The 12,512-nt window shown below is 46.9% G+C and overlaps 1 protein-coding gene across 6 annotated transcripts in view; it reads right to left on the bottom strand.

The window, feature by feature from the left end:
- Window positions 1-12,512, bottom strand: part of GPSM2 (G protein signaling modulator 2) — an 822,550-nt gene that overhangs the window by 262,719 nt on the left and 547,319 nt on the right. For all 6 annotated transcript variants that reach the window (XM_069641857.1, XM_069641854.1, XM_069641856.1 and 3 more), the window contains one exon: window positions 1,834-1,904. In XM_069641857.1, the coding sequence (XP_069497958.1) occupies window positions 1,834-1,904 (71 nt within the window). The remainder of the gene's footprint in view (window positions 1-1,833; window positions 1,905-12,512) is intronic.

The raw sequence follows: 12,512 nt of genomic DNA on the forward strand, positions 1-12,512 counted from the left end.
AGCGGGACCTCGCCGGCTCCCGATGATCGCACCAAGCGCCCAAGCCCGAAGGCGTGCAAGTGGTGGACCTAGCCCGTTCCCCGTCGGCTCCTTTCGAAGGCGCGGCTGGAACTGTGCCTTGCGACTCGAAAATTGCTAACATCTGCTGGCGGAATGCATCCCATTCGGCCAGCGACGAAGACTTGGTGGGACAAGTCACCCGCCTGGCGGAGTCCTCCTCCAACGAGGACGGGGAAGCAGACCGGTGACGGCACTTCCTAGAATGCCGTGACGAGGCAGAGGAATGGTGGAACCACTCTTAGACCGAGACCCTCTGGATTTTCGCGAACGCGGACAGTCGCCCCTCGAGTCATCGGTCGAATGCTGAGCAGACTTCGATTTACGGGGCTTAGACACCCTACCTACCTTCAATTCCCCTTACGTTCCCGCAAGGCCTTAGACGTCAGGGACTGGCAATCCTCGCAGGTTTCGGTGGCATGGCTTTCGCCGAGGCACCAGAGGCAGATGTCACACGGGTCTGTGATGGACATCTTTGAACCGCAGTCCTGACATTTTTTAAAGCCCGACTACGGGGTAGTAGAAGAACATGAAGACATCGTACACGAAGAAAGAATCGAGAGTACCGAGATTCCGAAGCAAACGCGTTTGCGGAAAAAATGGAACTGAGGCTATGGGTGCTGTTCGTCCTATATATAACATCCAGTGACGTCGACCATCAACTGAGGTCCTCGAGGGACAATGGATCGACACCATCGATGCAGGACGCCCTCTGCCGAAAACTTTCCGAAGCAGCACAGCTGTGGACATTACCTGTCAGATGTGGAATACGTCAGAGGACACAATCCCCTCGAAACAAAAGTGAATGTGAACCAGAACACAGGGGTAGTGACAGAAAAACGTATGTGGGCAATAAAGCCTAGTGTGATTGGTTGCGTGACCTGTACTGTGTGGACCATGTGGTCCGCCAACTGTGCCTAGACTATGGATACCCGGTCTGTGAAAGCAAAGGAAAAGTACAGATAACAAATCAGAATGTGTGAAAGATATTCCTCTCTTCTGTCTTTACTTCAGCAATCTGTGCAACTTGTCAAGAAATCAGAAGGAGTGTCCAGTTAACCTGGAACTGGTTTTGTATATTAATAGACTGAAAATTAATGTGCGTTGGCAAGCTGGATAAGCTAAAGTCTTGGGGAAGTGAAACTTAAGACTTTGTGAACTTTGTTGTTGCCTTGGGGAAGGGAACCCCCGAGGCCCTTTTGGAACTGTTTTGCCTTCTTGGGGAAAGGAACCCCGAGACGCTGTGGCGCTGCTTTGAATTTGGGGAAGGGGAGCTGGAAAGTAAGCCAAGAGCTGGAAGGAACACTACTTAATTTGTTGTTGACATCCATACGCATTGTTTAGCTTTAGCTGTGAGGACAAGTATAGCTTTTGGACACAGACAGACTTAAGTTCAACTTACGGACTCAGACTATCCTTAGTTTCTTTAGGTAAGGAAATCCCACCTTAGCATAGGGCAAGTTAGGCCTTACACTATCCTGACATTTGATTTAATAAAAGTATTTTGTTTGAACTTTGAATCCGTTATCTGTGTCTTGCTTCATGATGCCTTCCCAGTGGGTAATGAATGTACCATTATCTGGAGAGATTTCATAGAATTAGAACGAGTACAGAAACATAAGAAATCCAAATATAACTTGCACCGTATAAGGAGGGCACTCCAGTAATGGTTTCTATTTGACGCAAAGTAAGATTTCTATTTCCAGTACAGCCAATCAAGTAATTATTGAAATCACTGCATGCACTTTTAAGTAAAGAAGAAAGTTGCGCGTTTACCTTATCTGGTGTTAATTTTACAAGTTCCAAATTTTCCATACTGTGACGCCGACTTAACCTGGGTCTGGCACCTTTAGAACAAGTGTAGAATTGTAAAAAATACATTTTTTAAAAGAGACTATATTTTAAAATACTTTCCAAACCACTCTTTGAAGGTTACTTTGTGTGGATAAGAACACGGACACATAGAATACCTATCTGCAAATCTAGTTACTTCCAGTGCATCAAGAGAAATGGATTGTCAAGTACAGTTCTACCAAGATGTTGTACCTTTTTTAATGCCAATAAAAACACTGGCTGCTGCATTCCAATTTACCTCTTACAGTTGGGCAAAAGGAAAGGGTGTAGCTGGGGCGTGGGCACAATGGTGAGCAGTAAGAGTCTGGGGAGCAGCCCCTCTGTAAACAATAAAACTGAAATGCAGCAGTCTGAGAAAAGAGTTGAAAATGTAAAGGTTACTCACCTTCGTATACTATGCCTCCAGTCTATCGTCCCCTTTCCTTCACACTCCTGGGATGACCCCCGCATGGGGGAAGTCTTCTAAACAGCAAAGCAGCCCTTTATTTTAGAAAAAAGCAGAGCACACGCATAGAATGATGTCACCGCCCCTCCATGCTTTACAGTCCTGGTAAAACCCACCAGTCCCTTATGAATGTTTAGTAACTGGTAAAGCAAGGGATGGCTGGAGTCCCTATGACGGAAAGAGGACTCTGGACTAGAAGAACAGTCGTCACTGTGGTTATTTTGAACATACTCCAATGTCCTGTACCCTTTCCTCCATACTCATGAGAGATTTATTAAGCCATGTAATGAGATGATGGATGGATTTTACTAAAAGAAATACTGTGTAACACAGTTTGTCTGAACCTTGCATCTCCTCTCTAGCTACGGTCCTTGGAGTAATAGTTGCAGAAATGACTTGTGGAAGCTGCTCTATAGATCACGCCAATGGGATGAAGTCTCTGAACACGGCCAAGGCTCCTTTAGTAATTACTGAATGGGCAAACATTTTGACGGATGCTTGGGCTGACGCTTGGATTGGACAATATATGATAAAATCCATCTTGCAATGGTGGGTCGGAAGGTCCTTCTTGCCCTGCCCGGCAGTCCCACATACATGCGACAGTCTGATATTTTGAACTAAGATGTCTGTTAAAAGGCAGCTTTTGAACAACACTCTGTTGAGGGCTGTACAACCATTATACCTAGGGTGGGGCAAAAGTACGGAGCCAAAGAGAAATCCAAACATCTCTTAAAGGTAGGTAGTGTGGGAGAGCAATAAGGTTGTATCCTCAGGAAGGAATATAGAAAAATATACCACGCTGATTTACTAAAAAATACATACAATTTTAATGCTATACATATAAAATTATATCCGTTCAACTAAGTGCTTGAACACAATTATAAAAACAGTAAATGTCTTTGAGCACTCTCCTCAACCCAATGCTTCACAGGGGGTCCATAATCTACAGATAGGTAAACATATAATGACATTGGCGAGTGTGGATAAAAAGCGAACCAGATATTCTAACATACAGTTAAAAATCCCCAGTATCTACAGCACAAGAACATTACAATGCCCAAAAGACAAAACCAGATTGTAGAAAAAAAACAAGAAATACAATGAACAGGAAGAAAAGGGAATCTGACATTTGACCACAGAGGAAAAACAGTCATACAGGTCTGTAAGGCCAATAAAAACAATACACATTAATACTGGCTCGCTAGTGCATAACAAATCCAAATGCAAAAATCTTGATGATGCCACAGGGTAGAAAAGAATTCATAAACACATAGAAAGACCTCCAAATATGCAGATATATTATAGCCACGTTACCATTGTAATTCACTTCTGAGGAAAAATGGCTACACTTTCACTGGAATTAGATACAACATACATCTACATGACTTTAAAAAAGACATAAAAATCACAGTTATGTGCTAAAAATATATCTCTTGGTCTAGAACTCCCTGAACCCCAGAGGAGTGCATGATAAATGTCATGGGGCAGGTAAATACCCCCAACGGCACTTTAGGAGAGTTCCAAGGTGAGTTGAATGTTCCATAGAATTAAATGGAGCAAAGTCAGTAGGCCAGCCATGTGTATGGGAAAAATGAAGATGTACCCCACAGATGCGGATTCGGTGGCAAACAAACCCAGGGAGGACCAGAGGAGATGCCACCCAAGAGATCCCGAAGTCAGTTCGGGAACCAGAACTCCAATGCTGTCCAATGGGAAATGCAGTACGAACTGGCTTCTGAAAAGTCTTTACCTTGGACAAGAGCAACCCTGGGGGTGAAAACAGCACAGTAAGTACAGGGCTTTGTCCTAGGTGTAGATTACAAGAGTACAGTGGCTTCAACCCTGAGGCAACAAAGACGTCAAAATCCAAAAGGAAGATTACATCGGTCTACCATGATGGTGCCCCTCAAACCAGCAGCTAAATAAAATACAGGTGAGGAAGTTTGAAGGGAAGAAGGCAAAGACGACTCCTGTGGCTCTGTGGACAAAGGAGGATGGACCAACCACACAAGACTATCCGGGATCACTACATATTATCCCCACCAAAGAAATTGCTGTATATATGGTCACCCGGAACGGCCATCGGCGATATTTCTGGGGGGATAATGTTTGTGGTTTTTGGGAATGGGGAGTTGCGGGGGTGTCCCCGCTCCTTTAAAAGTAATGTGGGGTAGCAGCAGTGTCCCCTGCAGGTTCCATGCCTTAATATCACCGCAAGAATATGGAGATATTTTTGTATGGCGATATTTTTGCAGGGATATTAACACAAGGAACCGACTATCCCACAGTGGACACAATGGTGGAGGTGACCCAGGATAACCTAAGGAGGAGATGAGACTGGAACTGACAACCCACAGCCCTTCTAAGTAATGGCAGCTATCTGCACCAAAACAGGAGACGCTGGCGGAAAACATAAGTATGCAGTGGTAAAACAGCCTGGAAATGGTCCCAGCAGAAGGAAGCAGGAAGCACAGGATGGACCCCAAACTTGATGTGACTGAACTACTTCATACAGCCAGATGATCCTTAAAAATGCAGCAGAAGCAGGATATTATCCAGCAGTTAAGTAAACCTGCTTTGTCCAAAATCCAGTGACAAGAGGTTATTACCCAAATTGACCTTTTACAATTGACCTTTTGCCCCAATTGACCTAATTATAGTGGTCCTAATTGACCTTCTGCACAATTGACCTTTATATTATTTTAGTTATTTTATATATGTATTGGGTTGGTTTTGGATTATAGATAATATAAGGGGATTGGGTGGAGGGTTGCAGGGGCTTTTGGATTGGGTGGGGGATTCCCCCCGCATATATGTCCTAATTGACCTTTTAAATTAGGTCAGTTCTCCCGAGGTCAATTCTCCCGAGGTCAATTGTGAAAAGGTCCATTAGTATACATCCGACAAGAGAGCAGGGAATAGGTTTCCTCTTAAGTAGCACTCCTCTTTGGGGCTGGCCAAAGCCCGCCCACCAATTACAAGAGGTGGCTAGGAACAAAAGCGTCAGACCTCAGCCAGGGCATGCCCACATGATGCGGGAGGCACAGCCCAGGGACTTACATTGGCCTAAACTAGAAAAAAAACAATACGGAGGCTACTATGTGGGGTCACAGAGTGCTCACATGGGTAGACCAGTCATTGTAATCCTACTAAGTGGTGCTCTACAACATAACATAGGAAGCCAAAAAATAGAAAATGTCCAAGATCATAACTCTCTGGTACCACAATGGCTATCCAAAAGGTCCATTGGGCTACCAATGCAATACAGCAGCTTACAGCACTGGTGAGGCCAAAATTAAAGTACAGCTGCCACCGAGATACCTCCTAAAAACCAATATAGGGTGGCAGAATCGCCCCAGTGTGAACCAGGAATCCATACTGGAAAAGGGCTGCAATGGCACAGGGTTTCAGGAGAAGTCCCCCTGTACAGCAAAAACAGACCATAAATAAAAAAAATAAAAAGTCGGGGAATAAGCAAAAAATAAAAGTGACTTACTGTACTGACTAGAGTACTCCGGCCCGAGTCCCCTTTCCTCCATACTTGTTGTCGTCCCCAGGCATGGAGACGGTACCAGAACCTTTGGCAGCGAAAAAAGTGAACTTCCTCTTTAAATGTAGTATAGCAAGCAGGGACACGGCCCTGGCATGGACCCGCCCACTAGTCCTCCCCTCCGGCATCTCACCTCAGTCACCTTTTGACACATCGGACACTGGTAAACCTTGCTATGCCGTTGTATTCGCTTTTTGGCCAAGTAGCAGCGGGAAGGAGGGTGGGACATGGAGGAAAGGGGACCAAGGACTACGAGTAATATAGTGGAGGAAAAAGGAGGGGGGAGAAGGAAGAGGAAGACTGAACCCTGTTGCCACCAACAGAATCCAAGGATTCAAGAAAAAACATCTCCAATTACTCAGGAACAGAGCCAGCCGGCCCCCCATAGGAGAACTTTGGTCCCTGACTTGAACCTCATTGTTTGTTATTGTCAGAGGCAGGCGTAGAGTAGGGGGGAGCGAAATAAACCGTGTGGTCCGCTGTTGCTTCCTTCTGTGCTTGCTCAGTGACCTGTCTGTTTGGCGAGCTCTCTGATCACGAAAGCCCTTGAACCCACCAAATGAGCACGGTTTAGAGTCTGACCTACTGTAACCAAGGAGGAAAGGCTTGGGTCCTGGCTTTGTAAGGATCGCCAGAGACTTTGCCATCTGTGTGGACATTTTCTTTTTAGTTAACTCGTCGTCCATGGACAAGTGGAATAAGTCTGAGCCCTCGAAAGAGAGGTTGAGAATTCTGTACTGCACATCAACTGAAAACCCGGTTGCGTGCATCCAGGCTGTTTTCCTCATTGCTACGCCAGAAGATCCTCCGCAACTGTGCATGCCTCCGCCTAACCCGCTTTAAAGGCGGCCTGGCTATTCAGCGGGAAGCTAGGGAGGAAATCCTCGATTTCCCTCCACTACTTTTGATTTGCTGCAGCGAGGATGAAGTCGGCGTTAGACTGCCTGAGGTGTAGAGACGTATTGAGATAGGTCCTCTTCCCGATGGACTCGAGAACCTTGTCCTCCTTGGACAAGCAACTGGTAGTAAAGCCCACCGCAGGCAAACTGGAGGGTTTAGAGTACATGGAAGCTGCAGCCATGCCAGAGGAGTGAGGCTGCGGGTGAGATGACAGCATCACCTGTTCACTCTGCAGAGGCCGAAAGCAACCATCAAGTCTCTTGTTCATCTGAACATTGGTCCTCGGTTCACAGACTTTCCTTGCAAGAGTAAGGACGTCTTTCTACAAAGGGATGCCTGAAAAGCTTGTTGCTGGAATTGCCAGGACCTCTGCTAGGACCCCCCCCCCCCCGGTTCTTGTTGAGCCTGCTTTGGCTGCAGCTCCCCCAGAAATTCAGCCAGGCCCTGAAAACTGTCATGGAAGGCCTTGTCCAAGGCCTCATCCTCCTCTGCATCCTCGTCCCAATCGTCCTGCGAAGGATGAGGGTAGCCCAGGTACTGTTTGAGCGCCACCGGAGGGTTCCCCCCATGGTCAGCACCACAGGAGCTTGTGCCAGGGGAGAGAGCAGAGGAGGAAGTGGAGCAGGCACTGGAAGCGGAGGCAGAACTGCCAGCATCGGCGGGACCGGAACCCTTGGTGGGAGAGAATGAGGCCTCAGAGGGTGCTGCCCGAAAGGCAACATCTGAGGGAGCACATCCTTGATGAGCCCTTTCAGGAATCCTGCCATCTGCTACGACCGCATAAGGAGGAAGCGCTTAAAGAACATATTCTCGTAAGATGCTGGGTTGGGGCGAGAAGAGGAAGGTGTCTGGCCCTCAGACACGCTGGGCCTTTTGTCAAGTTCGGCACACCCAGGAACTGTGAGTGATACCTTAAAGGCTGGCTGGTATACACGCACCTTTGGGGAGACCAGTTACCTGAAGCTTATGGGCCGGAACCGAACCACGAAGAATGAGGGCTGGTCCCATCCTGATGAGCCCCCTCCAAAGGAGGGGGGGAGCCGCAGGAGGCCAGATGCCTGCATCTAAAATGGCTGCCGAGCATGCCGCGTGATTGTCTACCATTTTGTCGGCTTGCCCCATGCCCTTGGGGGGAGGCGCAAAGGCCTGGGGTCTCGTGTGGGGTCCAACATTGCAGCGTACTGTCTTTACCCGACCTTGAAGAGTTCCCCGGTGTGGTAACAGAGCGAGTAAGTCTCTCAGAGGCAGGCCTGGGGGCCGGTAGCTTTGACAGCCTCAGGCCTTCCACCGATCAGAGGTTCTGAGTGACCACTCCCATCCAGTCACCCTGGGAAGGAGTCTCTGTGTTGGGATGCCTTGGAGAGCAGGTGACTTAACTTCTTGTGGCGTGATCCCTTGACACAAAGTCCTTCAGATGGGTTGGAGGTGAAGTATTGAAGAGTATCCACCAGCGAGACAACACCGTGGCGCGAGGAAGCCGCACGCCGCGCATGCGTCCCAACGGTGATCGGGCCTCATGTACTCTAGACAGCATGCCTGGGGGCCCGATGCCAGTAAAGGAATGGTCACACGATGCGCACCTTGTGAAGCCTCCTGCAACCGACATGAGTCGGGGGAGGTAAGGCACCGAAAGGTGGTGAAATAATGGAAAAGAAAAACGGGGAAGCAGGCGCAGCACCATAACAGAATGCCTGCGCAAGCTGCCAGGTCCATCCCCGTCGTTGCAGAAAAAGGTACCGAGGTGAGGCGCCGGAGGGTGGTCTAGTGGGCGGGTCCACGCCCACAGCCGCGCTATAATAAATTTAAAGGGGAAGGTCACCTTTTTCCGCTGCCACAGGTTCCAGTACCGTCTGAATGCCTGGGGACGCTCACAAGGATGGAGGAAAGGGGACGAGGCGTACAAGTAGTTTAAGCACCACAGAATTATGCTGGAATGGCCAAAATAGTAATTCTTTCTTTAACAAAGTCTGAAACAGGTAAAACCTTTATGCTTGCTGACAATCCAGCAATAAAGCAGACTTTTTAGAATTGGATAAGGGATTTGGATAAAAGTTTAATAAACACATTTCCTGATTGATATGCAAATCGGAAAACAGTTTAGGAAAGAACGCTGGATGAGTTGGAAGAACTACCTTTTCTTTGTATAAAATAAAACTGTATAGCTCCTTGGCAGTGGGGGCCTGATGCTGGCTAATGATGTGTCTGAATGGTGTAACTGTTGCTGAGTAAGTTTTATTTTAAGATAGTAAATGAATGTGCACCCACTATATTGGATTAAAGGGTTTGTGACAAGACCACATTAAGTCCCATGCAGGAAAAGGTGGTCTGACCAGAAAAAACATGTGCAGTTAGTCCTCAGGGTGCCTCATGAGTATGGCATTATAAGCAGACAAAGCGTTCTCTACAAATCACGAAAAGATGCAAGGGAACCAAGGAGGGCCTGCAGGATGATATTACCCTTGAATGAGCCAGATAAGCCATAAAGGGCAACACTTGATCCAAGTAGACCTGCAAGGAGTTTCCATTATTGAAATAGCAGTGTCAAAATCAAATCCTTTGACTGCTGTATGGCTGCTTGTAGCATGGCCAGATTAACCTCAGAGACTGAGTGACCCACGGTTAAGTCATCAGTTGCCATACCGCTAAGCGCAGCAATTGAAGGGACGGATCGGCACCAGATCCGGGATGAATGAAAAACTCTGGAAATTGAGGAGGAAATATGGAAGGGACTGATGCTAGCAAAAGGAACTCCAAGAATCAGAACTTTGTTGGAAATGAGAGCTATGAGGAAGATATGTAAACCAAAGAACTTGCTCAGGATTTTATGGAAAAGAGTAACTGGAATGAATGTGCACGCCCTAATGCTGTCCCACAAAAGTGTCAAAGCATCCCTCAAAGAAAGAGTTCCCCTTTTCATACAGGAGGTATACTCCCAGCATTTCGAAATAGGAGTTGTGAACAAGTCAACTTGCGGGAGACCCCATAACTGGAAGAAGGATAGTGACAACAACTCCCACTTGTGTGTCCGGGGAGGACTACAACTGATCTCGTTGGCCTGAATGTTGCCCTCATCCAGTAAATGAGTCAACTGCATGGATATATTGTGGTGATCTACCCATTCCCACAGTGCTATAGGTCGCTAACATGACTTAGAATATCTGTTTGTTCAAAGGGAACATTGCAAAGTTGATGGCTGTCAGGATCAACACCTGCCTCTTCTTGACAAGAGGAGGAAGGCTTCCAGGGCCACAAAGATGGCATTCAATACTAGAACATTTATATGAAGCAGAGAATACTGTACATTCTATAAATTGTGGATATAGAAATTGTTGAGGTGGCTCTCAACCTAAAAGATGAGTGTCATCACAGTGAGATCGCATAGCAGGTCCTGAGGGGGCAACTTGTCTAGCAAATTGCGGTCAGAAAGCTCCCATGCAAAATCCTGTTTGGTATCAATAAATTGAAGGGTCAGGGAACATGTGTCATATGTAGGGGTTCATCTATTGGACCCCTTGCTTAAATGGCATCATCTTTTCTAAGATACTTGGATCCTAACTGTTGTTTAGAGGGGGTTTCCCCCCATTCCTTGTTCTTTCGTCACATCCTCCTTTAACCCAGAAAAGGAGCAAATATCTTTGGTTGGAGGTCAGACAGATGTTGACGTTCAAAATGATGGCTATAGAACCAGTGCCCTCAGAAGATTTAAGGATATTGTTCCATACTGTTTGGAGTACAGAAAAACAATAAGGCGACCTGCACAAAATCTTGCACCTGTCCTCATTGAACCTCTAAATACCCTTAGAAAGATTCAAGATGAGCATTTGTAATTTATATTTGTATTTATTTTATTTATATAGCGCACAAGCCCGAGGGCAACCGGGCGCATCACTTAGTTACAGGCATAGTACAGATAATGCATTGAGATAGAATATACAAGAAATATACAAAATTATACAGGAAATATACAGTGTACAATGAACAGGCGCAGATGATAATAGTGATGTTGCTATTGTGATGCAAGGGACATTGTTAGGAGTCATTGCAAGTCTTGGGCAGAGAGCCAAGCTGAGGCTTTGCACTTGAAAGCCGGGACGGAGGATTCAGCTCTGAGCGGATTGGGTAGCGAGTTCCAAAGTTTAGCTGCGAGGACAGGGAAGCTGCGTCCGCCAGATCTCTGCAGGTTAAAGCGCGGGATAGAGAGACAGTTGGTTTGGGCACTTCCGAGTGGCCTCTTAGTGGTGTGTAATGAGAATCTGCTGGCTAGGCAGCTAGGGACTTGGTTGGCCAGGCTTTTGTGAGTGAGCCCGAGTGCTTTGAGGGAGACTCTTTGGGAAACTGAGAGCCAGTGAAGACTTAGTCTAGTGTCGGAAACGTGGAGGTTCCTGGGGATGTTAAGCGCTGCTCTAATGGCGTTGTTTTGGATGATTTGAAGTTTAATATTGCATTGGTTGGTACCTAAGTATAGGGCATTGCAATAATCAATTTTGGAAAGGACCAGTGTCCTGGCAAGTGTGGTGTAGTTGGCTGGTGAGGAAGGGGCGGCATGCAGTGATAAGCTTGCAGGTGTATGCTGCTGCAGATGATACTGCATTGGTTTGCCTGGAAAGTGATAGGGTGGAGTCGATGTAGATACCAAGTGTTTTTGCGCCCTTCACCACTTCGATGAGTTGCCATCAATCGTGAAGGATTTGAATGATGAGTCAAGTTTGCTAAGTCGTTGGTGGGAGCCGAGGGTAATGAGCTCTGTCTTTTCATCATTGAGGCATAATTCGTGCTGAGCCATCCAGGCCTGGATGACATGATAAATGGTGTTAATGGCTAGAGAGTCGGTTTTGTGGTTACCAGTGATGGGGATAAGTATCTGGGTGTCATCTGCGTAGTTGGTATATGTAACACCCAGACGGTCCAAGATATCAAAGAGGGGTTTTTTAAACACATTGTAGAGTGTCGGGCATACACATGATCCTTGTGGGACTCTGCAAGAAACTGGAGAAGGTTCAGCAGTGGCAGTGGGGGAGAACACCCTCATAGATCTGTTTTCCAGCGAGGAGGTGATCCAGGATGTAGCTTTGTCCGAGAAGTGGGCAGCAGTTTTAAGGTGGCGGCAAAGGATTTGATGATTTACTAGATCGAAAGCCGCAGAGAGATCTAAGATAAGTAGGAGGGACAGTTTGCCCTTATCTTTTAGGTCTTCAATCTGTGTTTTAAGGTCTAGGAGGGCCGTTTCAGTGGCGTAGCGTGGGCCGACCGGATTGCCTTAGACCCAGGAGATTATTGGTTTCCAGGTAATCTTGGATTTGTAGGTATGCAGCACGATCAAGAATTTTTGAGAGAAAAGGAACCGTAGTGATCGGTCGGTAGTTAGTGGGTATGTTGGCATCCAAGGTGGGTTTTTTCAGGAGGGGGATAACCCAAGCAACCTTGAGGTTGTCAGGTACAATCCCAGTGCTAAAAGAGGAGTTTATGGGTGTGGTGACGAAAGGAGCTAGATTGTGTGCAGCTTCCTTGATGATGGCAGCAGTGCATGAGTCCCCCTGACAGTTAGAGGTTTGAGGTTATTGATGATATGTTCAACTTCGATGATGGAGAGGGGTGAGAAGCTGAAAGGTTTGGGGCACAGCATGCCAGCACAGATCTGGTCATCCTTTCTCCAAGGCACCTTGCTCTGCATGGTGGATCTGAAGGACGCTTAATTACGTTTCCCGA

This window comes from Ambystoma mexicanum, chromosome 1q (genome assembly GCF_040938575.1).
Source record: "Ambystoma mexicanum isolate Mex_15411 chromosome 1q, UKY_AmexF1_1, whole genome shotgun sequence".
Taxonomy (NCBI): Eukaryota; Metazoa; Chordata; class Amphibia; order Caudata; family Ambystomatidae; genus Ambystoma; species Ambystoma mexicanum.